Source organism: Thunnus maccoyii, chromosome 8, assembly GCF_910596095.1.
Source record: "Thunnus maccoyii chromosome 8, fThuMac1.1, whole genome shotgun sequence".
In the NCBI taxonomy this organism is placed as follows: Eukaryota; Metazoa; Chordata; class Actinopteri; order Scombriformes; family Scombridae; genus Thunnus; species Thunnus maccoyii.
Window position 1 is genome coordinate 11,115,715 of NC_056540.1, and position 26,888 is coordinate 11,142,602.

General features: G+C 39.6%; 3 protein-coding genes across 7 annotated transcripts; 2 read left to right on the forward strand and 1 right to left on the reverse strand.

The window, feature by feature from the left end:
- The first annotated feature begins 727 nt into the window (after nt 1-727).
- On the forward strand, nt 728-13,988 carry clint1a (clathrin interactor 1a). The gene is made up of 12 exons (XM_042419296.1): nt 728-1,002; nt 4,644-4,748; nt 5,728-5,824; nt 6,198-6,306; nt 6,767-6,931; nt 7,069-7,252; nt 7,800-8,019; nt 8,121-8,208; nt 8,810-8,875; nt 9,376-9,680; nt 11,294-11,504; nt 11,638-13,988. The coding sequence occupies exons 1-12, from the start codon at nt 962-964 to the stop codon at nt 11,949-11,951; spliced, it is 1,905 nt and encodes a 634-aa protein (XP_042275230.1). The 5' UTR covers nt 728-961; the 3' UTR covers nt 11,952-13,988.
- A 1,225-nt stretch (nt 13,989-15,213) lies between these two features.
- On the reverse strand, nt 15,214-19,410 carry lsm11 (LSM11, U7 small nuclear RNA associated). The gene is made up of 4 exons (XM_042419179.1): nt 18,524-19,410; nt 16,686-16,825; nt 16,463-16,546; nt 15,214-15,814 (listed from the first exon to the last, which is right to left on the reverse strand). The coding sequence occupies exons 1-4, from the start codon at nt 18,975-18,977 to the stop codon at nt 15,467-15,469; spliced, it is 1,026 nt and encodes a 341-aa protein (XP_042275113.1). The 5' UTR covers nt 18,978-19,410; the 3' UTR covers nt 15,214-15,466.
- thg1l (tRNA-histidine guanylyltransferase 1-like) lies at nt 18,722-24,892 on the forward strand. 5 transcript variants are annotated; one of them, XM_042419183.1, is made up of 8 exons: nt 18,844-18,919; nt 19,634-19,692; nt 19,921-20,124; nt 20,229-20,405; nt 20,480-20,649; nt 20,763-20,851; nt 22,874-22,981; nt 24,443-24,892. In XM_042419183.1, exons 3-8 carry the CDS (start codon nt 19,931-19,933, stop codon nt 24,602-24,604), a joined length of 900 nt encoding a protein of 299 aa, XP_042275117.1. In that variant the 5' UTR covers nt 18,844-18,919; nt 19,634-19,692; nt 19,921-19,930; the 3' UTR covers nt 24,605-24,892. The 5 variants fall into 5 exon arrangements, with proteins under 5 accessions (XP_042275115.1, XP_042275116.1, XP_042275117.1 ...); XM_042419184.1 differs by lacking the exon at nt 18,844-18,919 and adding an exon at nt 19,417-19,449; XM_042419180.1 differs by lacking the exon at nt 18,844-18,919 and adding an exon at nt 19,494-19,534.
- The last annotated feature ends 1,996 nt before the right edge of the window (nt 24,893-26,888 follow it).

A 26,888-nucleotide genomic window follows, 5' to 3' on the forward strand; every position in this document is an offset into this window, starting at 1 on the left:
TTTGGAACAAACTACCAGATGACTTGAAATCAGTCACTACTGTTTCCACATTTAAATGAAAACTTAAAACCTTTCTGTTTTCTCAGGTTTATGTCTAGACAATTTCTTGTCAAGTAAGAAAATGACTGGACAACTGTTTTTCAGCTTTTTATTGTTTTTTTGTTGTTGTTGTTGTTTGTTTGTTTGTTTGTGTGCTTGATTTGGTGTTCGTTTTTGGTTGCTGTATTTCTATGTTTTTTAAACTTTGCCTTAAAACGATTTTATGATGTTGATGCATTGCTTTCATGCTGATGTTAAGCACTTTAAAATGCCATTGTGTATGAAAGGTTCAATACAAATAAAACTGACTTGACTCGACTGCTGGATAAATGGTCACTTTATGCATCATCAACATACAAATAAACCACAATACCTATGTTTTGACTGGTAAAGAGCTACACTAAACCACATTTTACCTCTAGGCCTTACTGGTAGACTTTTTAAAAAATCATAATAATTTACATGTTGTTTAATCTGGCCGACGTCCAGGGGCCCTTATATGGGATTCCAGTGGATCCTCAGAAAAATGGTGAGCAATTCAATCTTAATACTCCTCTTGCAGGTGGTTTTCTCTATTGTTTTTATTTCCCCTCAATTAGTTATAATTGTGTAACAAGTTGACAGCAACTGTGAGTTTCCCTATACCTATAAAAAGGTAATGTACTCAGCGTATCAATGGCAGCACCTCAACACTTATTAGAAACTACATCTCCAATGCTGCTTTACGCAATTCTGATGACGTTACAGGGACATTTCCCGTAGTAACCTAACCTTTCCTGTCTGCCTGGTGGTGCGTTTGCGCCTCCTGTCTTGAAAGAGAGGTGAAGAGTTTACTTTCCACAGTTGAACGTTTGGTTTCGGTGTTCGTCTGGAGTAAAAGGGTTTTGCCGAGGCAGAAAAGCCCTTTTTTCACAGAGCCAAGATGCTGAACATGTGGAAGGTTAGGGAGTTGGTTGACAAAGCGTGAGTATCGCCCAGCTATATTACGTCTATTTCGTGTTATTTGTGTGTTGAGTTCACCTGTTTGAAAGAGACACGTACCCAAAACTTTGACGTCACGTCACTTTTAACAAGTTAGCTAGCCTGTATGCTACTAGCGAGTTAGGTAGCTGACTTTGACAAATACTATTTCCTCTTACTACGAGTGCCCTTTCTTTGTGGCTTTTATTTCGCCATGTCTTTCATGTTTTGATGTGATATAACACTTGTACTGTTGTGAGATAATTAAGCGTGTTGTTTGTACGTTTCCTCCGACAGTGCAGGCTAACTCACTAAGCTAACAAGCTAATTACTTAGCCTCCTGGCTAGGCAGCTAGCAGACTAGGCTAGCCAGCTAAGCAAGTTTGACAGCTCCAGGGCTGAATAATTAGCAGGGAATGTTTTAACATTCTACGTTAACGAACAGTCGTTACACGGCCACCACTGTATGAAAAATATTGTAGGAAAACTTCATCACTTATGGAAATACGTTACTCTTCGATATGATTGTTATGCCACTTGTAGCTAAGTGGCACCTAACTGTAGCTACACTGTAAGTCGGGGTTAAACTTTACACATGGTTGGGTTACTACCTGCTGCCACAACACAATTGTTTTAGACCTTCATTAGACTGCTTGTCAAGTGGAACTAGTCAGACAACATAAACTAGATTCCAGTGTGAGCAAATGTCTAAACCTTATAATAGATATGGAGAAAAATACGTTGTAGCGACTTCTTCAAAAGACCGTTGCCGCAACAATGAACATGCAAATCCAAGCTGCAGTATACAATAATTACACAATAATCTGTAGACATCTTGTTTGACCTGTAGAGCTATCATTTGACTGTGATATAAAACACAACGGGATAAACAACAGAGCTATATCGGCACTTGTTATCAGATGCTATCGATACAACGGTGTTGTGAAACTTGTTGGTTTATGCCCAACAGCTAAACTGTAAGTAATTATTTAAGGTGAACTACGACACATCTGCTACTGTTTACCTTTCCAACACCTGGTTTTCATTGAACCTAAGATAAAACTAGTCAGGCAACAGGTAGGCTATATGTAAATAATCTGACAAAAAAGTAGGTAATAAAAGTATACTGCGAGGCCTCGGTGCCTGTGAACTCAAGCATTTGCATTGTTTTGATTCCAGTGTCAGTTCAAGGCTGCCTGGCCAGCAGCAGTAGTTTGGTAGCTTAAATTTACCAGTTGTAATGCGAGCACTGAACTTGGGCAACACCTTGGGGATTGTGCGTGTTTTGTTTTGCCTTGGACTCTGGTTTACTTCTAGCTGCTGACTAAAAGTGAGCATGCTGTCCTGTATGGTAGGTTTGTGGTAGGCTATTGCACAAGTTTTCTTCCCTTCAAAGGTTCGTTGGCAAATTTTGTAGACCCAGACAATAGCATGTTCTTAGGTTTGTCCAAGAAGGCGTTGCTACTGAATGCACTTGTCTCCCTGGAGTTTGACCCCTTGGATCATGGGTTGCTTTAACCAGAGAGAGACAGAGAGGTGGACAGACCAACAGAAAGAAAGAATGAAGGGTGTGAGTTTCTAATATTGAAGGAAATGGGAGTTTCCCCGTGAATTTTCTTCCTATTTCTGTAGAAATATTGGCCCATGAAAGAGCCTGTGCTTTAAGAGATTCATAAAAGGTCACAATTTTGCATACACCTACATAAATTATCATTTAAGTGTTAACAAGCTGTCTGTAACACTGACTGTGTGGCATAATTTCCTGTTGTATGGTTACGCTGTGAAGTTTTTGCTGAGGCATGGCATGCAAGCAAATGTTTTATCCTGTTTTAAAAATGTCTTTGAACAAAATCATAAGATATATTAAGAATCAAATACAATTGGGTTCATATTTAACTGCATAGGGATTTTTTGGCAGATACAGCACCACAGCAGTCAAACGGAAATCGTGTGTGATAGTGTGTCACTGTGAAAGAGTAACACAACTTCCGTTTTATCTGGCTGATATCTAGGACAAGGCCCACCACTGAGAAGAGATAAGATGTTGCATCGTAACCTCTTGTTATTCATCATAATTCATGCAAACATGAAGCATTTTGCAATATACCTAAACATATCTGGAGAGACCCAAGATATATCCAGTTAGTAACAAAGCACAGAAAATAATTGGAAACCTAAATTAATCTTAATGAACCCTGATCTAAGACATGATCACCATGTTGATAAACACAGATGAAGCTGGACTGGACCTAGTTTGAAATTCAGTTTGATACAAGAGAAGGGTTGACGTCTGTCTGGTAACTTAGCACACAAAGTTATTGTAACATATGGTCCAACTCAGGGGTTGATTATAAACAGATTTGACTTTTTTTTGGTTCTTGGCATAGACTTGATTTTTTTTTTTTTTTTTTTTTTACAAAAACAGTATGATGTCAGAGTGGTTACCATATCCCACAGCTTTGAGTAGTAATACAGCCTGACTCCAGAACCACAGAAAGGGTGTATCTCTGCTTAGTCTACCATCAAATCAATGCTGCTCTCCAGGCCCTGTACATTTCATTGCTGATGTGGCAGTAGTAAGTAAGGGATGAGGAGGACCAGGGTTCAAATGTTTTGCCTCACCATGTTTGGGTTGAAGCTCTGATAGTAGCTCATTTAATTATCTGAAATAAGATGCATGTTTGGTTATAGATAATACTTCTGTAGTCTAGTGTGGCAGTTAGATACTGAACTAACAGTCACCAAAATGAAAATGCACCAGTGCCACTGACCACAAAAAATGGCGACACATGTACACTTAGCAGAGCATGTGTGGTGGATACACTGTTCTTCAGGGAGCAGTACATTTTAGAAATCAGCTGGATAACCAATTTATATGTTCATTACTGAATAGTTATTCAATAACTCAAACTTTCTTTTTATCAAACCTTTTTAATCAGGATTATTCCATTGTATATGAGGACATATTGCAAGCCTACCAGAAGCAGCAGTAGGTTTTTGTAGTCTGATTGAATAGATATAGGCGAATGCTTGGTTTTCCTTAGTTTATGTATAATCATCATGATTCTGAATATTCTTACAAGCTACCAAACCTTCCAAACTTGTTGAACACATTGTGCATGTGTAGCTGTTTATTCTGTTCTTTACCATAATCCCTTATGAGATAGATAAGCCTAATGATATAGAAAACCAACTCTATATTAACCTGAGATCATTAGAGAGCTGCCATCTATACTGTTTCTTCCTGTTTGAGTTCCTTTTTTTTCTTTTCTACCAAACTTCTTAGAATGTCAGCAGGCAAGAGTTCACCCACAATGAGCACAGCTATGTTTCACTCAGTGCCATTTTAGGCTTCATTTGTGTGTTTATATTGGATGCAGTTTTGCATTTGCTTGTTTAGGCCCATGTTTTTGGTTTTTACTATCGGTTAGATGCAGCGCTCTCACACAAGCACTACCTATTGTATTATTGTCCTTTTTATAGGCTAAAGAACATGGGTGTGGCTGTAATGAGAGTATCTTTATCTATTATCGTCCATGTTGGTGGTTAAAATGGAGGCAATATATTTTGAACTGAAGAGCCAAACCTGACATAGAGTATGGGAGGTGATGTTTGAATTATTTTTTTTTTACCCTACCGTATAGAACCAACGTGGTGATGAACTACTCAGAGGTGGAGTCTAAAGTCAGAGAGGCCACCAATGACGACCCCTGGGGACCATCAGGACAACTGATGAGTGAAATTTCAAGGTAAGAACACACAGTGTTGTACAACATGTCCTACTGAAAAGCACCAAGGTTATTTGTAAATAAAATTCGAACTGCAGAAAGATTATCTTAAAGCCCCTTTTGACCTCAGGAACTTTTCCAAGAACATTTTTTGGAGCTTAGGAAATGAATGTCCATTTCAACCATAGGAACCCATTTTAAGTTTTGGTTCTGTGGCCATCGTCCCTGCCCACAAAAGTCCTAAGGTGTCCAACATATTACTTTTCTGCCAGTAACTATTGGAGAAGGAGTTGGCAGTGCTGAACACAAGTCTCTCAACCTCTACATGTGTACACAATTAATTCAAACTGCTGCAAGCACTGGTTGTAGTATCACTATTACAACAAGGGAGAGAAAGTTTTCTGTTGTTGTTGTGATTGACATTTAAACAATGATTATGTAGCCAACTAGAGAGAGTGGACGAAACAAAACTGACTGAAACTTAACTGTGTAATTGTTTCATTGTGGTTACATACTAAAACAGAAAAGGAGATTTTTGGTACTTTTGAAACAGTCCTGCCCTGCTTTCAGTCTCTCTTTTCACCTCTGCACTTCTCCTTTCCTATATTAATTCAAACATCACAGCCGCATAACTGTAAAATTCCTGAGAGCAAAACAATAACTTCAACCTTCTCCAATTTTACTGTTGTTGTCTCGTTGCATACAGAAATGAGTTATATCAAGCTGTCACTTTTTAATATTGTATTGACCTAATTTAGCTAATCCTTGCCTTCTTGAGATGCAGTGGAAACACAAATGTGCAGCAGAAACCAGTTGTACCCATTTCCTAAGTTTAGTTCCTGGAGCTGCAGAGTTCAAGGGGTTGTTTGGTTATAATTAATTTATTAAAGGACAAACCAATAGAATTATTGGTTGTCATGCACTGTAAATCAAAACCTTTGTCGCCAAAAGCAATGTGTCCCCCTCATTCCCTTTCTTCTCTGACTGTGTCTGTGATCAGAGCCACCTTCATGTATGAGCAGTTTCCAGAGGTGATGAACATGTTGTGGGCCCGCATGCTGAGGGACAACAAGAAGAACTGGAGGAGAGTCTACAAGGTGTGCCACAGCACTGTTGCAACATCCCACAAACACGCATGCAATTACGACATAAGGCTTGAAGGCCTCAGTACTACGTACAGTTTGTGACCATTTAAAAAAATTTGCCATCTGTTAACTTCAACTAAACTTCAACCAAAAATTTTTGCTCATCCTTTAGAGGCAAAAATCAGGTATCAACAACAAGCTTTAAAAAAAAAAAGAGAAATGAATATTAAGTCAAGACGGAAGTTGTAATTGAAATTATATTTGGTTAATAGTTAACAAACAAGAGCAGTTGGTTTGCAAAAACGATCATAAAACCTTCAAGATTCAAGATAGGCATCAAAGTTTAATCACCTTGTGCTATAATTGTTGTTTGTTTGACTCGTAGTCCCTGCTACTGCTGGCCCATCTAATCAGGAACGGATCAGAGAGGGTTGTCACCAGTGCCAGAGAACATCTCTATGACCTGAGATCGTTAGAAAGCTACCACTTCGTAGGTAAGCTGTCGTTCTGATGTTTTCCCTCTATCTTTTCACTCATTTATAACATTTTTTCTTCTGCATTTTGGAGGAGTAGTGTATGCACAAGCTTGTCAAACAAAACACTCACAATCCCTCATCACTTTCATGTTCAAGTTCTGCTTTGATGAGGTGAGGCTCTCTCTAGGCAGAATGTGTATTAACAAAAGCTTCAGTGTGAGCTGTAATGAGTGGATGAAGGCCCTAAGCACTGCTTATTCCACAAACCCTTAAAACACACACGCACACACACACACACACACACACACTCTCTCCCCTAAAGCTGCTTTCATCCTTCTAAACCATGTGTGTATTTAAGGTTCTGTTTACAAGCAAGAACACTCAGCTTTCCCTGTATGGAGATGTTCATGTTTACTCTGTGTGTGTGCACCAAATATCACTGATTAAGTATATTATCTCAATTTTTGTTTCTTTGTAGATGAGAATGGGAAGGACCAAGGCGTGAATGTGCGTCAGAAGGTGAAGGAGATGGTGGAGTTTGTCCAGGATGATGACAGGCTGAGGGAAGAAAGGAAAAAGGCAAAGAAGACCAAAGACAAATACATTGGAGTATCCTCTGACAGCATGGGATACAGAAGTTACTGTAAGTCCTCAGTTGAGCAAGTAATATAAACCACCCTCAATTCATTTAACAAAAATATTTGGCTTATGATCAAATCCCTGTCCTCTGCCTCTTGCTTCTATCTCCTAATCCTGTTGCTTTGATTTCTTTCACTACAGCGGGGGACAGGTATGACTCCAGCGATAGCCGGGGAAAGTGGGATGATGACTGGGAAAGGAATAAAGGGCAGTTCCCCTTCAGCGAGAAGTTGGGAGAAATCAGCGACAAAATCGGCAGCACCATTGACGATACCATCAGCAGGTTTAGGAAGAAGGATAGAGACGACTCACCAGACCGATTTAGGTAGGAGAAGGAGTCATCATGTTATGCTTTGCACCATATTAAACTTAAAGGCACAAACCATGTTCCAAATATAAACAAAATCATGGCCCCCACCACCAAAATTCAAAAAGATTGGAATTTGCGATCACTCCCAAACTGATTTACAGCCTTTCAAAGAAGGACTAACAATAACTAGACCCAAGACCTATAAATGGTATTTATATCATCAGTGCTTGTAAACACAGCAGTGAATGGACCTTTTATTTCAATAATGATCAGAGAAGAAATACACAATTCTTATTTTTGAGCTAAACCTTTCATCAGTATTTTTCAGTTTAGGTATGAATATACATGTAAACCTAATGTTAAAAATATGGATCAGGCGATTCATATCTAGAAAGACAGGAAAAAGTACAAAAGAAAAGAGCTTGTCTTTGTATAGCCTAGATAACAACAAGGCTTCACTCAGGGTTTGGATCCAGGTGCTGTTAGTTGTGATAGATGTTGTGTCTGCTGGGAAAAATGTGTTTCATGTGTTTTCATGAAACTGGTTGTCTTTCTATCTCAGTGACAATGAGGAGGACAGAGGCCGCTCCTCTCACAATGGCCAATCAGGTAAGGAGTTCAAAGATGAAGAGGAGACTGTTACCACCAAGAGTGTACAAATAGTCCAAGCAACAGAGACTACAGCAACACGGAAGAGAGGAGGTGTCCCATCTAGGAAAGTGGACTTGGGGGCTGCAGCCCAGTACACAGGAGACAAGAGCCCAGACACCACCACCAAACAGGTAGTGAGAGAATGAGTCAAGATAAGATAAGATTTTATTGGTGTGGGTGTAGGTATGTATGCACTTTCTCCTGATCCTTCTGTGTATGTTCTCTATTCCAGCCCCAGTCAGCCACCCCTCAGCCATCCAGTGCCGGCCTAGCTGACCTGCTAATGGTGGACACAACACCTAGCCAGCCTGCTGCTACAGGTACAGTGTAACTAACTTTAGGACATACTGACATTTTGGGAAATTGTGTTAGCTGAGAAGATTGATATTGGTTGTATTTCTGTGGTTTCAGAAGAGAAATTGGTCCAAGAAATGTTAAGTATAGCTTAGCACAAAGACTGGAAACAGCTAGTTTTTGCCCAAAAGCAAAAATAGCTCTAAATATGTTTTATTGTTGCATATTCTTGACTAAGAAGCTAGCCACCGATAAATCCAGGAATAACTGAGTTTTCTCAGTGTTATTGCATTGTGCAAAAAAGACAACTTCACAGTGACTACAGGACTAGACTCTGTTTGCAGTCACAGTGCCCAGCTGCTGGTGCTAGCTTCAGATTTTGGGGACAGCCGGGGGAGGGAGTTGATGTATAAGAACTAAGTGCACCAGATGTTTTTGGAGTAGTCCCTGGTGAATGGAGAGGGCGGGAGCGCTGAACAGATGTTCGGTCTTCTCCACCTATCCACTGCCACTACCCCTCCTCTCCCTCCTACACTCCTGACACTGAAGGAATGCTAACTATGTTAGAATGACACCTGGAACTCTCTTGTTTGAAACTGACTTGTTTATGTCCATTCCTCAATGCAGACCTGATCTCTGGATTTGCTGATTTCTCCTCATCTGCTGCTTCTGCCAGCCTCTCCTCGGGATCTGGTTGGTTTCAAGACCTTTTCTTTTTGATAGTGTGTGCATGTGTGTGCTGTGCTGTTGTAGCCATACTGCTAGAATATTCAGAGGGATGCTGGGAGGGAGCCCTGGCCATATGGAGCCTGCTACCTGCTCTGCATAACAAGAACAGACACACATCAACTCCTGTTATGGATGACAAGGAGACAGGGACATAGGAAGAAGTTGGTGGGGGTGGAGGAAGCTGAGAGAGATTGAGAGAGGGAGACAGACAACAAGCAGAGCTAGTTCAATGAAAATTTAAAACATGGCACCAGTTGTCACTGAGAATGCTCTGGATAAAGCTAGACTGGCCTCACTGAAGACTCAACTGTTTATTGTTAATTGCAATAACAGGTTCAGATTTGCATGTGTGACCTTTGTTTGCCAAACCTTGCAATTATTTACACAGCTCCCAATACAAACATCACTGTTCAGGTCGCAAACAGACGTTCATGCAACTGTCTTTTTTCCTTTTCTTGTTGCAGCGGCGCCAGCCTCTAGCAGCAATGGAGACTTTGGAGAGTGGAATGCCTTCCCTGGAGGTCAGATGCCAGCATCTGCTCAGTCTGTCGACACCAGTGGAAATGACCTTTTTGGAGCCATGACAGCAGGTCCTGCCACTGCCCCCGCCCCTGCCCCAGTGTCAGCTCCAGCCTCAGGTCCTGCCTCAGCAGACCTGTTTGACTTGATGGGGCCAACTCAGACCCTCACCTCCTCCCAGAGCCTAAACTTTAGCATGAGCAGCACACAGAGCATGAGCACCACAGTCCTGCCCCAGTCTATGTCACAGGTATGCATGACTGCACTCATACATACACACGCATCCTTTTTTTAAATAATTTATTGATAAACATACCATTACAAGAGTCATGAAGGGCAGATAAATGATGCAGGTGCATGCAGACAATCTGTGGGAAAATAGTCATACACTTGTTTCTGTAGTGCTAGACTGATAAATTAGAGTGCTGATATTATCTGTCAATATTATCATATTACAGATTTATTTTTATATATATATATATATATATATATATATATATATATATATATATATATATATATATATATATAAAATGTGTGTGTAATATATGAATGACAGTATTTTAAGAAATACTATATATTTTAGAAAAACGCACTTTTTGTTATTTAGAAAAGGTGCATTATAGTATATTATATTTCTAGTGGACTATGCTGTATTTATTGTGCATTTACCAATATTGAAGCTGAATTGTCACAACCTTCAACCAAGGTACTGCTAGGCTTATGCCTCATTTCCATGTGGGAATACAAATGTGTGAAAAGGACTTCTTTCAGTGCACTGGCTTTGTTTTGAATGGACATTGTTATTCAGGACAATAATGACCCAAGGAGCCATGAAAAGACAGCAGCAGAGTATGATCACTGCTTCCAGCAATTGAAAATATATCTGTTTGTTTATGGATATATTAATGATTTATTAGTTTAAAAAAATTATGGTTAGAATTTTACCTTGAATACACAAATGCCGTCATATCTGCATGGTATCAAGCTTGGAATATTTTTACACTCAAGTATTTGTGTTGACCAATAAAATCTCTCGGGTATAGATATAGATTGTTTTGCCATCAATCTGAATTATTTTTAATTTCAGCTGTAACAAGCACCAGACTCAACCAATGTCGAGTGCTGGTTTTAATCAAGTTGGTGTTTATAATCTTCAAACCTGCTGATTTGGACTTAGCCATCAAATAAAAGTGCTTTGAGAAATATTCAGGCATAAAAATACCAAAAACCTTCTCTTTTATGCATATGCATGAAGCAGGAAATAAATATCAAACAAATGTAGGACATCCTTTACCTCAAGTACTGTTCTTGCACCAAAAAAAACCCACACATTTGCTCAGTTTACAGTTTTTTGACCACAGTCAGTATGCGTCTGTGATAAAGACATACCTCATGTGATTGAAAGATGGAGGACAAGATGGTGGTAGAGGGTTAACATGCAGCCTCACCAGATGCTCATCTCCCCCAGAGACCACCCACTAACCACCCACTCCTCCTGTTACTGACACACAGAATGAGAAGAATCAGGTTTGAGTTACAAAAACATTAAAAAGCCAACAAAAGCCTGTGGATGTCGACTGTATTTCCATGTTAAAAGGTTGTTGACCTACTTAAACAAAGAAAGACACCCACCACTCCCTTTTAGTCTAGTTACTTTAAAGGGTATGTTTTAATGAGTTCAGAAAAAGACAGTAGCAGTTTTCACTGACAGTATTAGGGTTAAGTGGGTCAGGCTAAAGGTTTAGGGCCTGAAACTGTATCTTTTCATCATTTGTTTCAATGTGAGAACTTTTACACATCTTCTAACTGTATATTACTCTAACTAACACTGAATCTGTGGTTGTTTTTTGTCTTTGCCAGCCCCTCCAGAACATGGGGGGCCCTCTACAACCGCAATCTGCGCAGTCCCTCCAGCCTGTGCAGCAGGGAGTGGCTTCTCAGGGTGCTGGAGCCAAAGCGTCCCTCCCTTCCACCTGGTCAGACCACTCTGTTAACATCAGCCTGGACTTCCTGGGCCCAGGCATGCAGGCCCCCAAGCCTAGCCAGCCCAGCCTCAACACCCTCCAACATGGTGAGAGAAGCTGTAGATCTGGCATGAGTGGTGACACTGTAGCCAGGCACTCCCCTGAAAGCACCCTGTCAATCAAATGTGATTTTAAAAATTTGGCACTTTTACTCATTGAATTTGTTTCTGTTGTTTTCAGGCAACCAAGCACCTGCCAACATGCTTTCCCAGGGATTTTCCAGTATGAGCCTTGGAACTACAACAGTCAGACCGCCCGTAAATCCTATGATGCACCCTGGTGCTGGCATGGGAATGGGAATGGGGATGGGAATGGGGATGGCCCCCAACCAGGGCATGATGGGGATGGGCATGAACATGGGGATGCCACAGGGAGGTATGACCATGGGCATGCCTGGTGCTATGGGAATGGGGATGGGGATGGGGATGAACCCTGCAATGGTCCAACAGCCCAAACAGGATGCCTTTGCTGACTTCGGCAACTTTGGGAAGTGATGGAGCTGGAGAGCAAAGATTATCAGGAGGCGTGGTGTCTCTCTCTCTCTCCGTCCATTGGTGAAGGATTGTTATGAGCTGCAAACAAAGAGTACTTGAATAATGTCAACTATCATAATACCAACACCCTGCAATCTCCTTATTTTTAAAAGTAATGCTGTGTAGTGATATGGATCTAAATGAATGTGTGTGTCTGTTGTTCGAACCAATGATCTGTCTAGTCTGGGGTGGCGGTCAGGCAGACGCACTATTAATTGTGTGCCTTGTTGGTTAGTTATGAGACGGTGAGAAGAAGGAAGTGCGTGCCTCTGCGAGAATATCAGGGGTGTTTGCTTTTATAACCTCAATCAATGAAATCACCAGAATAGCAAAAAAATATATATATATATCAGTAGCTGCATAATTTTTTGAGATGCTTTCTCAGTAACTTTACTGAATGATGAGTTTTGATAACATGATCAGCCATTTTAACTTTCTAATGTACATTTACGACTGTCAAGTTACCTCTTATTTGTCCTCGTTCTTCCTTTGGCCTGTAAATAGAAATCTGAAGCCTTACAAATAACTTATGAAGTTCCTATATGAGAGGCAGTGACATTGTGAAGAGTTGTATCATACAGACCAACCCTGATATGAATTAAGACCTATACGAAGCACATTGACACCTTCTCTTTGTACATAAGCGTCCAAACACTCCAAATGTGGCCTGTACTACAAAGTAACGAATGAGTGTTTGGCATGAAAGCTATTGATTAATTTGTGGAGTTTTTCCATTAATAACCATCATTTGTGGCCTTTCTTATTGGTATATATATATCTATATTTTACTTATGAAGAAAAGTATAATCAGTTTGCATCAAATGAGATAATCAGTAGGTAGAAAAGCCTCATACAGGGTTGTTTTTTTTTCCATTATAGCGCAGTGCCTGGAAGACCTTTGTCTCCTCTTCAGTTCTAACTTCTTTAAATGAGACAATGTGACTGTGCAGTGTTGAGGACTGCTACGGCACGTAGCTTCTGTACTATGTACAAACATACGGTATGTTTGTACTTGTGCCTCAAGCCAAGTGTATTGGTCTGTACAGATATCAAATGCAGTTGTAAAAATGATTTCACTTATTCTGTTTTGTTTGTCCCTTGCACATTTCTATCCTCCTAATCTCTTCAGGCCAGTGATACCTTCAGTGCTCCGAAAAACACCTGAGATGAAAACGTACTGAGCTCAACTTAATTCCTCAAGCGTCAATGCAGACTGTTAAGATTGCATCATGCATTTATCTGTTATGTGTTCAATGTTCACTGGTGCGTCCCAGTAAATACTGCCTTCTCACTTTCATTAATGTTACACTTTAAAAACAGCACTCTTGAAAAACACTGTTGCTGTCATAAGCGTTCGCAAGTCCAGGTTTTGCAATTTATCAGGTACAGAATCTCGTGTGAGAGGAAGCACTTTTACCAGTTGGGGTGCAGTTTGTGTACACCTAGTATGTTATAGTAGTCGGATTAACTGATCTGTTAGATATACAAACCACTGATCTTCAGTGGTTCAAGTGCCTGCTGACGGTTGCCTCCTCACCCTTGTAATGATTGATAATAAGTACATCTTGCTTACTGGACATTTTTGGAATGTCAATGATGAGATAAATAATTCACTGACCAGAGGAGAAGGCAGTGGATCCTGCAGCCCCCAAGAGAATTGAAGTTGTGTTTTCCCTCTCTCCCAAGGGCTCAAGAGGCTCAGCACGCTTACACATAGTAGCCTTGCATCGGAGTCTGAAGCATTAAAATGACCAAAATCTGTTGCTGTGTAATTTAACAGTAGAAGTTATTTTATGCCTTTTGTTTTCTACTTCAAATTATTTTGATCTTCTCTAAGATGGGATTGTTACTGAAACACTAGTATATGCAAATGTTTAAAAAAAAAGAAAAGAAAAGCAATGAAAATCCTCTGAGAAAATGAATTTTTGCATTATTCCCATTTTGACTTGATTTACACATTGAGATTGTTTATCTACAACATTAAACAGTTGATTGAGATTTGTTAATGGTGTGTGTTATTTGGCATGTTGTGTCATTAGCCTCATTCAAAAGAGCTTCATGCAGCAAAAGTGAAGCCATCGCACTCAACTTTGAAATTACATCGAGTTGATACGAGCTTGTTAACGTCACTGTTGATTAAAGTAATAAAGTAAAGACAAGAGGATGAAATGGGCAACAAAACTTCTAAGAATACTTAATAAATGATAAAGCTGAAGGAGAAATCCATATCCTGTTGGTATTTGAATTTTAAAATGCTGATAATTTGTGTCATAGATGCTTCATTTCTAATTCAACTGATTAAATTTACAGTTTCTCCAGTGAGAAAGTGAGCTGGCCTGAGTGCTCTGGTGAAGTACACCCAAGAGAAAGATTGCACAGTCTAATTGTGGCCCGTGTCTTTACCACCAGTGCACTGTCCTCTTAATCATGAAGGCTTGTTGGAACACACTGGTGTGACAAACACGACTAAAACATGGTTTGCATTAAACACTTGACCCCGTTTTCACTCTCTGGAGAGGAAAGACTTAAGTGGGCTACACTAATAATATTCTGATACATTATATGAAAGTAACAGTATATAGTTTAACAACAGCTCTGCTACTGATAGAATTTGTCCTATTTATGGCATATAAATATATGGAAAGAGGGTCAGTTAAACTTTCTCCAGTCTACTGATAAAATTCAACTAAAATAAGATGATACAGGTGAAAATAATGTGATGTTAAAGCTCTGGCGCAGACCCAGAAACATTACAACAACATACAATCATTCTGTGCCACTCATCATCCAAAAGTAACCTCTGCCATTTAAAAAGAAAAAAAAAAAAGCAGCGACATCTTTAGTCTTTACATCTTCCATGAGATGCAGTAAATTGTGCTTTTATGGGTAATGTGCCCATTAAAGAGTAAAAGCAATCTGAGACGTCAAGACAAATGACAGCTTTTGAGTGCCATCTGCAATCTCTAGCTTCACAAACTCAATTATTCATAATGCATTTATGAAGTCCGCTGAGACTGCGCTGTCATTCCCGTTCAAACTAACGGGGAAAAGCAACATAAAGGGACAAGCTCTTTGAGATGACAATGGCCTTGCAGATGGCACTAATGTCTTATGCTGCCACCTGCTGGCTATTAAGCATAACACAGACACGGTGGCACAGCAGTGACAAAATAAATGTACTTTAGTGGCTGACAGAAAAAAAGAAATCAAGACAAGAAATTACTAAAATTAGTACAGAGAAGCTTTTATTCCCTGATATCAAAATAATTGAGAAAAACTTCCATATCAATATGATATAACAGTACTCCTGGTTTGATTCTTACGAACGTAATTAAATCAGAGCTCTCTCTGGCAGTTCATCTACAGAGTTTCACATCTATTATTACAGATGTTCAGTGTAAAATAAAACTGAACTGACTGTGGTTTTGTTACATCTTCCTTGAAAATAAGATGCTGTAAATATCAAACAAAATACATCAGAGAGGCTGTGGGTTAACCAGGATAACGTTCTCACCCCGGATGAAAAGTTGGTTGATGTGGCGTGTGTGGACCTTGCCGTACGTCTTGGAGTCTTTCTTCTGACAGGTCTCTGGACCCTGAGCCTTCATCGAGATTTCATGTTTGTCCTGTTTGGTTTTAGCATCTTGTGACAGCTTGGACTCCGTCCTGCTGTCTCCTCTCTTGCTGGTAAGGTGAGCAGACAGGCTTTTTGGAGTCATGATTGGGTTTGCGGGCTGATGCTTGTCGGTTTTTCCCTGGGCTTTGTGCTGTTTTGCTGGCTCATCACCTCCTGAGCTTTCCTGGAGCTTTAGCTTCTCAAAGAGCTGTGCAAAGATTTCAGTCACATTAATATTTGTGGATAAAATGTAGAGCTTACAGTACTTATCTTTAAGATTTTCATAAAATCAAACCCTGGTTTTATATTTATGGTCAGCATTTTTTCAGCAAATTCAACAAATATACATTCTTTTATCTCTCTATATAGTAGCTATAACTGACACCGGTGGGGTCTGCCATTCTCACGTTGGATCCATATTACCTACCGATATATTTTACTGTGAAGCAGTCACAGGAAACTGGATTGAACAGCGATTGTTCATCTAAAAAGCATCTGCTCAGCAAGGTAACCATATTTACTGTGCGCTGCTGTTGTGTGGAAATCTACTCGTGCTGTGTGCAGCGTGAAGTCAGATTGCAGTTGCTCATGGCATGATGAGAAAAGGCAGAGTGTTGACGTGAGATTGTTTGGCTGCTCTGTAAATAGTTGCTCTTCTGTCGAAGCTGCGAAGAAGCTGCTCAGCGTTTGCTGCCCACAGAACTCTGGGATCTGTATTATTAAACCATCCTGCTGTTAACATGGTAACCACACGTCATTAAATCAATAAAGATTGAATTCTTAAGGATTATAACTTTAACTATTAGTCAGAAGGAAATATATTTCACTCAGATATACAATAACAACTAGTGCATACCCGTGAAATGGTGAGGGCTTTCTCGTGGTAGAACGCCTCTCCGAGAAGAGGGTCTCTGTACATCTCATCTACGTCCACCATCGCCTGACAAAGAGGAAGAAAAAAGGAATGTGAGATTCCAACAAAAAGCAAATTCATGGTTACAAGCATGTTGTTTTGCTTATTTCAGATTCAAAATGTGGCAGCTGTGAAATAAGAATACGACGGGAAAACAAGAGCTCACCATGTTCCAGAACTTGTCGAAGGCCACGACGAAGCCAGAGCACACGCCCCTCAACCCCTTGAAGGTCCTGATGTGAACTTTGACCCTTATCCTCTCCTCAACGCATCGGTGCAGTTCACCCAGAGGACTGCCTTTGCATACTGGAGACACATAACAAACAGGTTACACAACAGTCTCTACAACTAATAAATTGAGGAAGGAATTCGGCTGAATTAAAGTAATATTTCTGGCAAATAAAAGGAAAATTATGCAAAATGTCCGATGTATTTAGTCGCAAAGTTTACTTTCTTTTGAGAGATATTCAGACTGGTAACAAAAATAAAACTTGAATAAATGAGGAAACAACAAATAAGGTTGTTGGGCTCACTCATTGGTTTCATGAGTTTGAAAATGATGTGAATCTAAACCCAAAAGACCTGTGGGAGATTTTAGTGTGACGTGTTAAACGGTGGAATATATTTGGGAAGAATTGTGTTCATTAAGAGATTCGTACAATTTATATCAACGAGTGCTGAAGCTGATCTAGAGGTGTACGCAGCAGGATAAAAGTATCTTTACGTTGGTTTTTACTTAATGTGCCACCTTTACTTGCAGTGGACACCAATATTTTAAAGGGAATAATGACACTGACACAGGAAAAAACTATCTCCAAATGGGGCTCAACCACCAACCTAGAACATTGACTATTTCAATACTCATTATAATTTTTTGAGCCAATTATTATCTGAGAAGTTGTGTGCTTTTATGATGGATAGGGTCATGAACTAAGAGGGGCAGGGCCCAGGATAGTCACACATATAGCTTATTCTTTGGTCAGATAAAAACTACAGGTACCATGTGACACTGGTTTTCCATTTAAAGTAAAGGACTGCCTTGACAAAAAATTGCTTTTATAGGTGAGAAATGACGTCAACAGTCAGCCTCAAATGAAAAATAATATGGAGGTGTCGAAAGTTGTCATGTGACACGATGCTGAAGTTAGCTTCCCATTCAGGGTCGAGGGAAAAGTTAAAGGAAACATAAATAATGATATTTAGCAGCCAATTCTAAAAATTTTTCACCACTTACACTTGTGAAAAAGTGTTAGACATCATAGTAAAACCTATAACGCAGTTTGAACCCACTTTCAGATTTGCAAAACCTTTATATTGCATATGAAAACTGAAAAAAGGGAGATTTCACTAATTTTTTTCCCCATCCAGACCACAATGTGATGTGGAAAGGGAAAAACAGCGAAATCGCCATTTTTTCTGTTTTCACAAGTAAAATAAAGATTTCTCAAACCTGAAAGAGTGTTTAAACAGTGTTAAGGCTTTTGCTACAAAGCCTAACACTCTTTCATAAGTATAAGTGCTGAAAACTACTACTGCACAATATCATGCTGCTGCACTATTTGCACTATACAGGACAATATATATTTTATTTTTTTATTTTATTTATTATAGTATGGTCTTTATTTTAGTATATGTCTATTTGTTGTGCACTTTATTGTCTTACTTGTCTTACTTAAATGTTGCCACCGCGGGATACTGAGAAACGTTTTCTCGATTCTTCTGTTTATTCTGTATAAAAATCCTGAATCTTGAATCTTGAAAAACGGCGAATCGGCCGACAAATATGATTATTTATGTTTCCCTTAACTTTCCCCTTAGCGTCGTTCACGTGACATGCTTTTAGTCTATCGAGTGGGAGGTGCCACATAACACCATGCTACCAAACTAACCCCACATACTCTATAAAACAATATGACAATATCAGCCCGCGTCATGACACTACAACACAACACAACACAGCTAGGCTGCACCATGCCAAGCAGTGCTGATGGGTATTGAACCTACGGGGCATCCTCGTCAGCACATTTTTCTGGATCTTCTGCTTCCTCCGCCGCGGTGTGCCGCTGCTCTCCCCCTCCTCTGCATCGGGCACCGGGTTGTTCACCATCAGCTTCTTCAGCCTCTCGATACGTTCCGGGTCAGCCACCCCTTTCATCGCCTTTAGCCGCTTTTTCTCCACATTCTCCGGCTTGGCTCTGCCCCGACCGCCCTTCAGAAAGCTCTCGTACTCGGCGACGTTGTTGAAGCATTTGATGTTGGGAAAAGGAAGCGTGACGGTAGGAGAGTACAAGGCCAAAAGTGGGTCAAAGTTTTCGGAGCAGACGTCTGTTTTATCTGCGTCATCGCCCCCAGTTGTACTGGCTGAGTCCGGCTCATGCTGCGGTACTGAAGTGGTTGCAGGTACCGTTTCTTTACTGTCTGGCTTTACGCTTTTTCTGTCCCTCTCACTCTCCTCCATGTTTGAAACAGCCGCAGAAGGACGCACGATGAAGCAAAGTATCCTGGGAAAGTTGCTGACGTCTCACATGGTCAACCGTCATCCCATCTTGCTTGTGGAAGAATTTAATTGGATTTAAAGATCTGAATAGTTCATATCTGAAATTATAATAGTGGCTCACTTATTTACAAATCCAAAAACTCGACAATAACCCCCAATTAAAGACCTTTAAAGGACTGGACTACAAATCCCACATCATGCTGTTCGGCAGGAGACCTTTGCACGCTCTCCCTAGTACCACACGATGGAGCTAGAGCACAACTGATAATTGACAGCTTTTACTAAAAATATGCCTTCTGTCATAGATTATCTCACGCAGAAGCACAAGAATAAATCAATCTATAATAGTGAATGCTTTTTAGAAGCAAATGAAAACAATTAGCCGTGTGTTTCTGTTCATTATTTTCAAGCTCGTGCCCCGGAACGTTTCTTGGTAGGTAGTGTTTGCACTACGAACAAGCAGTGTCGGACTGTATATAACCCAACGTGTGTGAGATGACCATCTGTAAAGAATAAATGTAGATTACAAGTGATAACATTGCTTTAATACCTTATTACACCCAATATTGATGTTTGTGTATCTACTAAAATAGCTTCATATAACCGCATGTAAGCAGGTTTCCAAAAAGCAACTATGCTGGTTACTAAGGACTAACATCACACATGGCATCCAAGTGTAAGTAATTATTAACGTTGGTTAGTCAGCTAATAATAGGACAGCTTAACATGTATCACTAAATATTCCACAATGATAGCGGTAATAGTCAGTGGGATTTCTTTTTAAGTTGCTTCGATGTCAAAATAATGTTGCTGTGATCCTGTTTTAGCCGAAAATATTCCATTCCTCCTGACTTTAGGTTGCTTTGTGGTGCAGGAGTGACCATCATGCGTTTGTTTGTTGCAGGAGCTCCCTCATGCTGGTTGGAAAGGTCTTCAGTATTCGTGGAGGTGTCGGTTCTTGCATCGTCAGACCCTTGGCTCGTCTGTTTACCTGCCCCAGTAACATGGCCAAGAGCAAGTTTGAGTATGTCCGCAACTTTGAAACTGATGACACCTGTCTAAGAAACTGCTACATTGTTGTGAGGCTGGATGGGCGCAACTTCCACAAGTGAGTCTCCATTTAAAGCTACACATCTGTCCTCTGTGTGAATATATGAGTGGTTATGTGGAGGTTGATACATAGTTTGAGTCTCTTCTTGCATTTTGTGTCAGGTTTGCAGAGCAGCACAAGTTCACAAAACCCAATGACGACAGAGCCCTGGGACTGATGAGCCGCAGTGCGCACTCAGTCATGGAGGAACTAGAGGATATTGTCATTGCTTACGGTCAAAGTGATGAATTCAGTTTTGTTTTCAAGAGGACGTCCACCTGGTTCAAGAGGAGAGCCAGGTACTGTGGAGCAACGTTATTCTCACGCATCATATTTCTACCTTTGTCTGACTTTATTTCTCCCCCTCTTGCAGTAAGCTCATGACTCATGTGGCGTCCCAGTTCTCCTCTTCATATGTGTTTTACTGGAAGGAGTTTTTCGGGGAGCAGCCCCTCCTCTACCCCCCTGGCTTTGATGGACGGGTGGTCCTGTATCCTAGCAACCGCAACCTCAAAGACTACCTCAGCTGGAGGCAAGCAGACTGTAAGTACACAGAGTACCACAACTGTTTAACAGATCTTTGAGTTCTCTCATCACACTGGCTCATCAAACTACATACAGATGTCAGGCTGTACAGATGTTTTTGTCTCTTTCAGGTCACATAAATAATATGTACAACACAGTGTTTTGGACTTTAGTACAGAGAGGAGGACTCACTACAGTCCAGGCAGAGGATCGCTTAAAGGTGAGCAGTCAACACACTACACAGTTCATTAATGTGTGGTTGTGTACATGGACATCAGTGCATGTGTTTGTATAAATATGTAATAATATTAAAGGGGAATACTGCTACTTCTTTATTCCTGTTAATTTTCTACAAATAACAGAAAACAAGAAGAAAAAAACATGGAGGAGACACGTAAATGTTTAGAGGTTATACATAACATACACACATATATAACATTGTCCCTGTCAGTAAACAGCAGATATACACAAGGTCCTTCACACAGTATCCAAAGATGTACAATGTTGTCTGTGGGCTGACTCATGATCATCCTAGGTTTTGTCCAAAAAGCATTTCCCAAACACATTAAGTTCCATAATTCATCTGATTCCAGTTACTAAGTACCAAAGCCATTTGAAAAGCATGTAGACCCAGAATCAAGATGGATAGAGTACATACTGGTTAAAGACAATGCAGTACAATACAAAATGCAAATATGAAACTTCTGCTCTCTAGCTAACACTCATAGTTTTGGTTTAAGCACTGAGCTGTAAATGATCACAAGTTTGTGTGATCCAACTGACCTACATAAAATAATTGGTTGCCATTTCTTATTGAAAATTGAAATCTTGCTCCTGAAAAGATACAGTATGTCAGCTTTTCCAAACATATTATTAATTTCTGATATCTATTACTGTTGAAGCAATGAGTTGATTAGTCAGTCAGTCAGTTGACAGGAAATGACTACATGTCAATATTAACCCTTTTAGCACCATAATAATAGATATATTTATTAAAATGCCTGGTCTTTTTGGTCTATTTTTGTCAATAATTGTGTCAAAAAATGCCCTATGTGTAAATAATTTACCCTTTCTCCAGGAGAAGTAGAACTTTCAAAATCTGTCAAGTATTTACCATTCTTATGTAATTAAATACCTAAAACTGTGTGTTATACGAAGAAAAGGACAAAAACGGAATTGAATTTTCTTCAACTTTCTTTTTATAAATTCTTGAAAAGTGCAGATTGAACATTTGAATGATTAAAATTGCACGAAGTAGCGAGGAGTTACGGTAATTTGAAATACACATGCGCCGCAGTGTCACCGGTGATCCCCGTAGTTTTAAAAGGGTTAACAGGTAATCACTTCTGCCATTTGTCAAGTAAAATGACCAAAGACTTCCCAGTTTAAAACTGTGAATATCTCTCTCCATTTTATATTATTATAAACTGAGCTCTTTGTCTTTTTTGACTTTTGGAAAAAACATAATAATCAATTTCAACACAGAACATTCTGATGAGATATTTTCCATTAATTTTGACATTTTGTAAGACTAAACAAATAATTGATTAATGGAGAAATAATCAGTAGATTAAGTGATAATGAAAGTTAAAAGTTAAGCACAGCGTTCTCATCCATGTTCCAACTTAAATTAATGTTGGATTTCAGCTGCTTCAGAAGTTTTTATAACATAACTGTTTTTTAAGGATATTGGAGATGTACACATTTGGTGGTTTGCAAATGAGAAATTTAATGCTCATAACTACAGTAGAAATATAAAAGGAAGTAATCCATCTAATTGAACACAAGCTCTGTCATCACTTGTGGCAGCTGAAATCCACCAACACAGCTGTTCTCAGGAAGTTTATTCATTCTCCAGTGAGCTTGAAGCGAAACTACAGTGAGGTGACAACAGCTGATGAGTTATTTGAAATGTTCATTCTGGCCGGGCAACATAAGTTATTCACAGCCAGTCAATGTGTCGTAGTTCCTAGTTTCTTTCTTCTTCACTTCAGACATTTCTTTGAAATCAAAGCGGACAGAGAAGAAGTGTATTTGCAGCAGGGGATTTTCTCTAATTCTATTTCAGAGTTGAACACCGCAGCTATAATGAAAACATTGGGCGGTGAGATCATGGTTTAGTTGAAGGCGTGTATGATGTCACTTTTAGGAAGTTGTACTCTTCAACTAAGTGATGCATCACATCTGTGCACATTTTTTTATTTTGGGTTTTTTGTCTTAACCCGGTCATGTCCTCTTCCAGGGAACACTAGCTGCGGACAAAAACGAGATCCTGTTCTCAGAGTTTGACATCAACTACAACAATGAATCTTCCCTTCACAGGAAAGGCACCACTCTCATCTGGGAAAAAGTAAGCTGTTCAAAATGGTTGAGACCACAAGTAACTCCTGCTCTGTAGGACATAGTTGAATTTCAGTACGTGACGATGGGTTTTAAAGTCCTTCACCCTGCACCCACTTCCACCTCACCTGTCCCATCTACCTCTGCTTTAGCCAGTGAGTTCTTACATTTCCCCACCATGTCTTTGTGTTGAAACATGTAGGATTCAGTATGTACAGATGTACAGTGGTCATCTGGAACTGGGGCTTCTATTTGTGGAGGAATTGTCTCTCTCTGTGCAGTTTGCACTTTTAGCTGACAATTACCGTTGGAGTTTTGAGAAGCAGAAATTTCTCATGTTGTTCTTGCATGTTTATGCTTATTAACCACTTTGATATTCCTGACTATAAAAATGTATCTGTCTTTATTTTTTTGGTCAAAGTTACATCATTGTCACATGGTCCACTTGCTGGCAGGCACCACTTATTAAAACGCTGCATTCAAGGACACTTCAATATCTGAGAATTGATAGTCGGCTGCCGAAAAGCACTGCATTGACAGGAAATCATTTTGCAGCTGCTTTTCAAATCTCAGTTCTTGAGACTTTTCAAAACAGTCCAGCTTGTAATGCAATTAGAAAATGTGCACTATGTTGCTTTACATATCTTAAGCAACTTTCAAGTGTTTATTAGTAGATCTAGATACCGTAGTGAAATTAAGGGAAACTAAATAAACAGCTGCCTCGCAGGTCTAAAAGCATATTATATGCTGTGGAAATGTGTCAGCGTTAAAGTATAAAGGATTATTTGACTCTCTTGCAGAGTGTTATTCATGCTAGTGGCATGGCTCCAAGAATGGCAGTGTCTATCAGTCGGCCAGTCCACCTCTTTGATCCGGACTGAAATATCTCAGCAACTGTTGGATGGATCGCTATGACATTTTAGACATTCATGGTTCCCAGAGGACAAATCCTAATGACTTTGGTGATGTCTCAACACCAGCAGGTCAATGTTTTCATTTATTCAATGAAACATCTCTATATCTACCCGATGGATTGGCATAGAATTTTGTACAGACATTCATGGCTCTCGGACGATGAACCCTCATCCCCTGGCATTTCATCTAGCGCCACCATGAGGTTGACATTTGTGGTTTTGAGTGAAATATCTCGACAACTGTTAATGGCTTGCTGTAAAAGTTGGTACACAAATTCATCCTCATGGTGATTTGTAATAATGTCGATGATCCCCCGACTTTTCGTCTAGAACGCTAACATGCTAAACTAAGACATGGTAAACATTATAAATGCAATACATCAGCATTTTCGAATTCCCATTGTGAACATATCAGCGTTCTGATTCAGGTCGAAGCCACGCTAGCTTCACAGAGCCGCTAGCTTGGCTGTAGACTCTTTGTCTTGTTTCAACAGCAAGACTTTTTTTTTAAGTTACCTTTAACTGTTCTCATCATATTCCTCAATCTTTGTTTCCAGCGAGACGAAACCGTCACTAAACGCTTAAAACTACCAAATGAAGAGGAGAAGGACGTGCATGTGACACGCAGCAGGAGGAGGGTGCAGGCATATCACTGCGACATTATAGGAGAACAATTCTGGGAGGAACACCCAGACATCCTTGAGGACGACAACAGCTAACAGTTCCTCCCCTGCGGTAGGAGATTTAATACTGAACTGAGTCTGGCTGGAACCATTAACGTGGACCCATTCAAGCAGTGACTCTAGATGGACAGACACAGCTTGATACTGGCTGATGTAGATGATGTTACCCAGGACGCTTAATACCCTTGAAACCTTTGTCTGTTTTCTGAGATTGAAGCCTTTGATGATTGACTTTGTATCATTGCTCTTTCACAGCTGGAACATATACTCTCTTCATGTATTAAACTTCTATCATAATCTTCCTTTAAAGTGGGAAGTTTTCTGTTTAAGCTACATGGTGATGTTTGTCATGTTCAAGGGGAAACAGATGACTTTCATTATTTTTTTTGTAGCGCTGAAGACATGAACGGTGTTGGTATTTAGAAATACTGCTAGTTCACGCTGACATCTGCACTCATATAGTGCGTCTGCCTCCTCTAAGGTTGCTTGCTAAAATTACATCCTCATTTGATATCATGAATGGCATTTAGAATACTACCATCATTGATTTTTCAGTATATTTAACATGATTCTTCTTGGACCAACACTCTTTGTGCTTGGGGGGGTTTTCATTTGTGTGTTCCTTACGTTTGAGCATATCTACAAAGTGTTCAGTATCACTAACAGCTAGTAGTAAGAAATGTGAGGTCGAAACAAGCAGAGTAATGCAGAAACTAATACCTTCTGCAGCAGCGGGCGGCCTTGTCTTGCAGCCAGAACACCATTTAGAGATGTGAATGGATTCATCGGCTTGCACTGTCATCAGTGCTAAGAATACCTCACACACCCCCTGTACACTCTATCTCTCTGACATGTGCTCTGTGGCATATTTATCATCGCACTTATAAATGACCGGCTCAGTATGAATGGCTGCTGGAAGCTTGAAGTGGTAGAAGCCAACTGTATTTTGTTACTGTAGTAGCTTCGGTTACTGTCAGGTATTAGAGCTGTATTTTTGGTTTGGTGACCTTGTTAAAAGTATGTTGCTACTGTAACTGTATTTTATGTAACCAATATTCAACTCTTTCATTCATATTTGGGACCAAATTCATTCATAGAGGCTGTTTTTTTTTATTTAGACCTATTTTACACACTGCTTAAGTTCAGTATGTCGATATAAATAAAGACATACAGTAGAAGTCGCTCTTTTCTAAATGACAGAAACCAGCTGTGTGCTCAGTTGGGTCAAAGCCAAGCTCAACACATTTAGTGACCTGACATAATATTAGAAAGCAGAACATGTGTAGGCAAGTGGTTGAGTAATTTAAAGACTATATGTTTACGTTAAAGGCTACAGGTCCAAACATGTCGGTAATATTCTATACAGCCACAGTGAAATTGTCATTTGAAAGCTAAGTGGGAGCTTTGTCAGGCGGGAATGGCTTGGATGATTCTGTACTGATGGTACCAACACTGTTTGGTGTATTGACACTAGTGTCAATAGGATTTATACAAATTAATGGATCCATCGTTTCAGGTTAGATCAGGTTGCAGTCATCATCTTCTGCAGTCAGCTCAGTAGCTTTAAAAATCACACAATAATCATATTGTATTTGTCATTTACCACTAAAACTGTTGTGTTTTAACCTCCATGTGATTAAAAAATTAATAGAAACAAGAAAAACACAGTTGAAAAGAAAAAGTCTTCATAGTTATCCTATTAATGATGCATATTCAACCTGGAAATCATGTATGGCTCTCCTTTACATAATTGAATATTAGCACATTTTAATAATAATTAAAAGTATTAATAGTGATAGTAGTGATGAAATTTGTGACTCTGGCTATAGTATCCGATCAGATTGAAGTTTCGCCACCCCTGTTGCAAAATCTTGAGAAAATAATAATGATGTCATCAGGGTTATTCCGGACTTGCAGACTGTAAATGCATAACTATAATTATAATATGATTACAGCCTGCCTTACAAACTGGAGGCATAGACTTTGATAGATGTGGGCAGGAAGAGTATAATAAGTTGTATGATGGGAAATTGTCGCTTGACTCATACCAGTAAACAGAAGTCATTTCTTGACGACTTTTTTTTATTTATGTCTCTTGTCAGTCACTCAACCTGATACAATTAACGCACCTAACGCAATAGCCCTTCAAGAAATAATGCTGAAAAAAACAGACAGTCTTTAAACAACCCTTTCAACAACATGCATTTTAATTATTATATTATGGTTTTAATGATGCATTCTGTTATTATTTTAAATCAGGAATAAAAATATAGAATTAATCAGAGGATTATTGTCTGCGTATTTTCCTTTTACAGTCTTG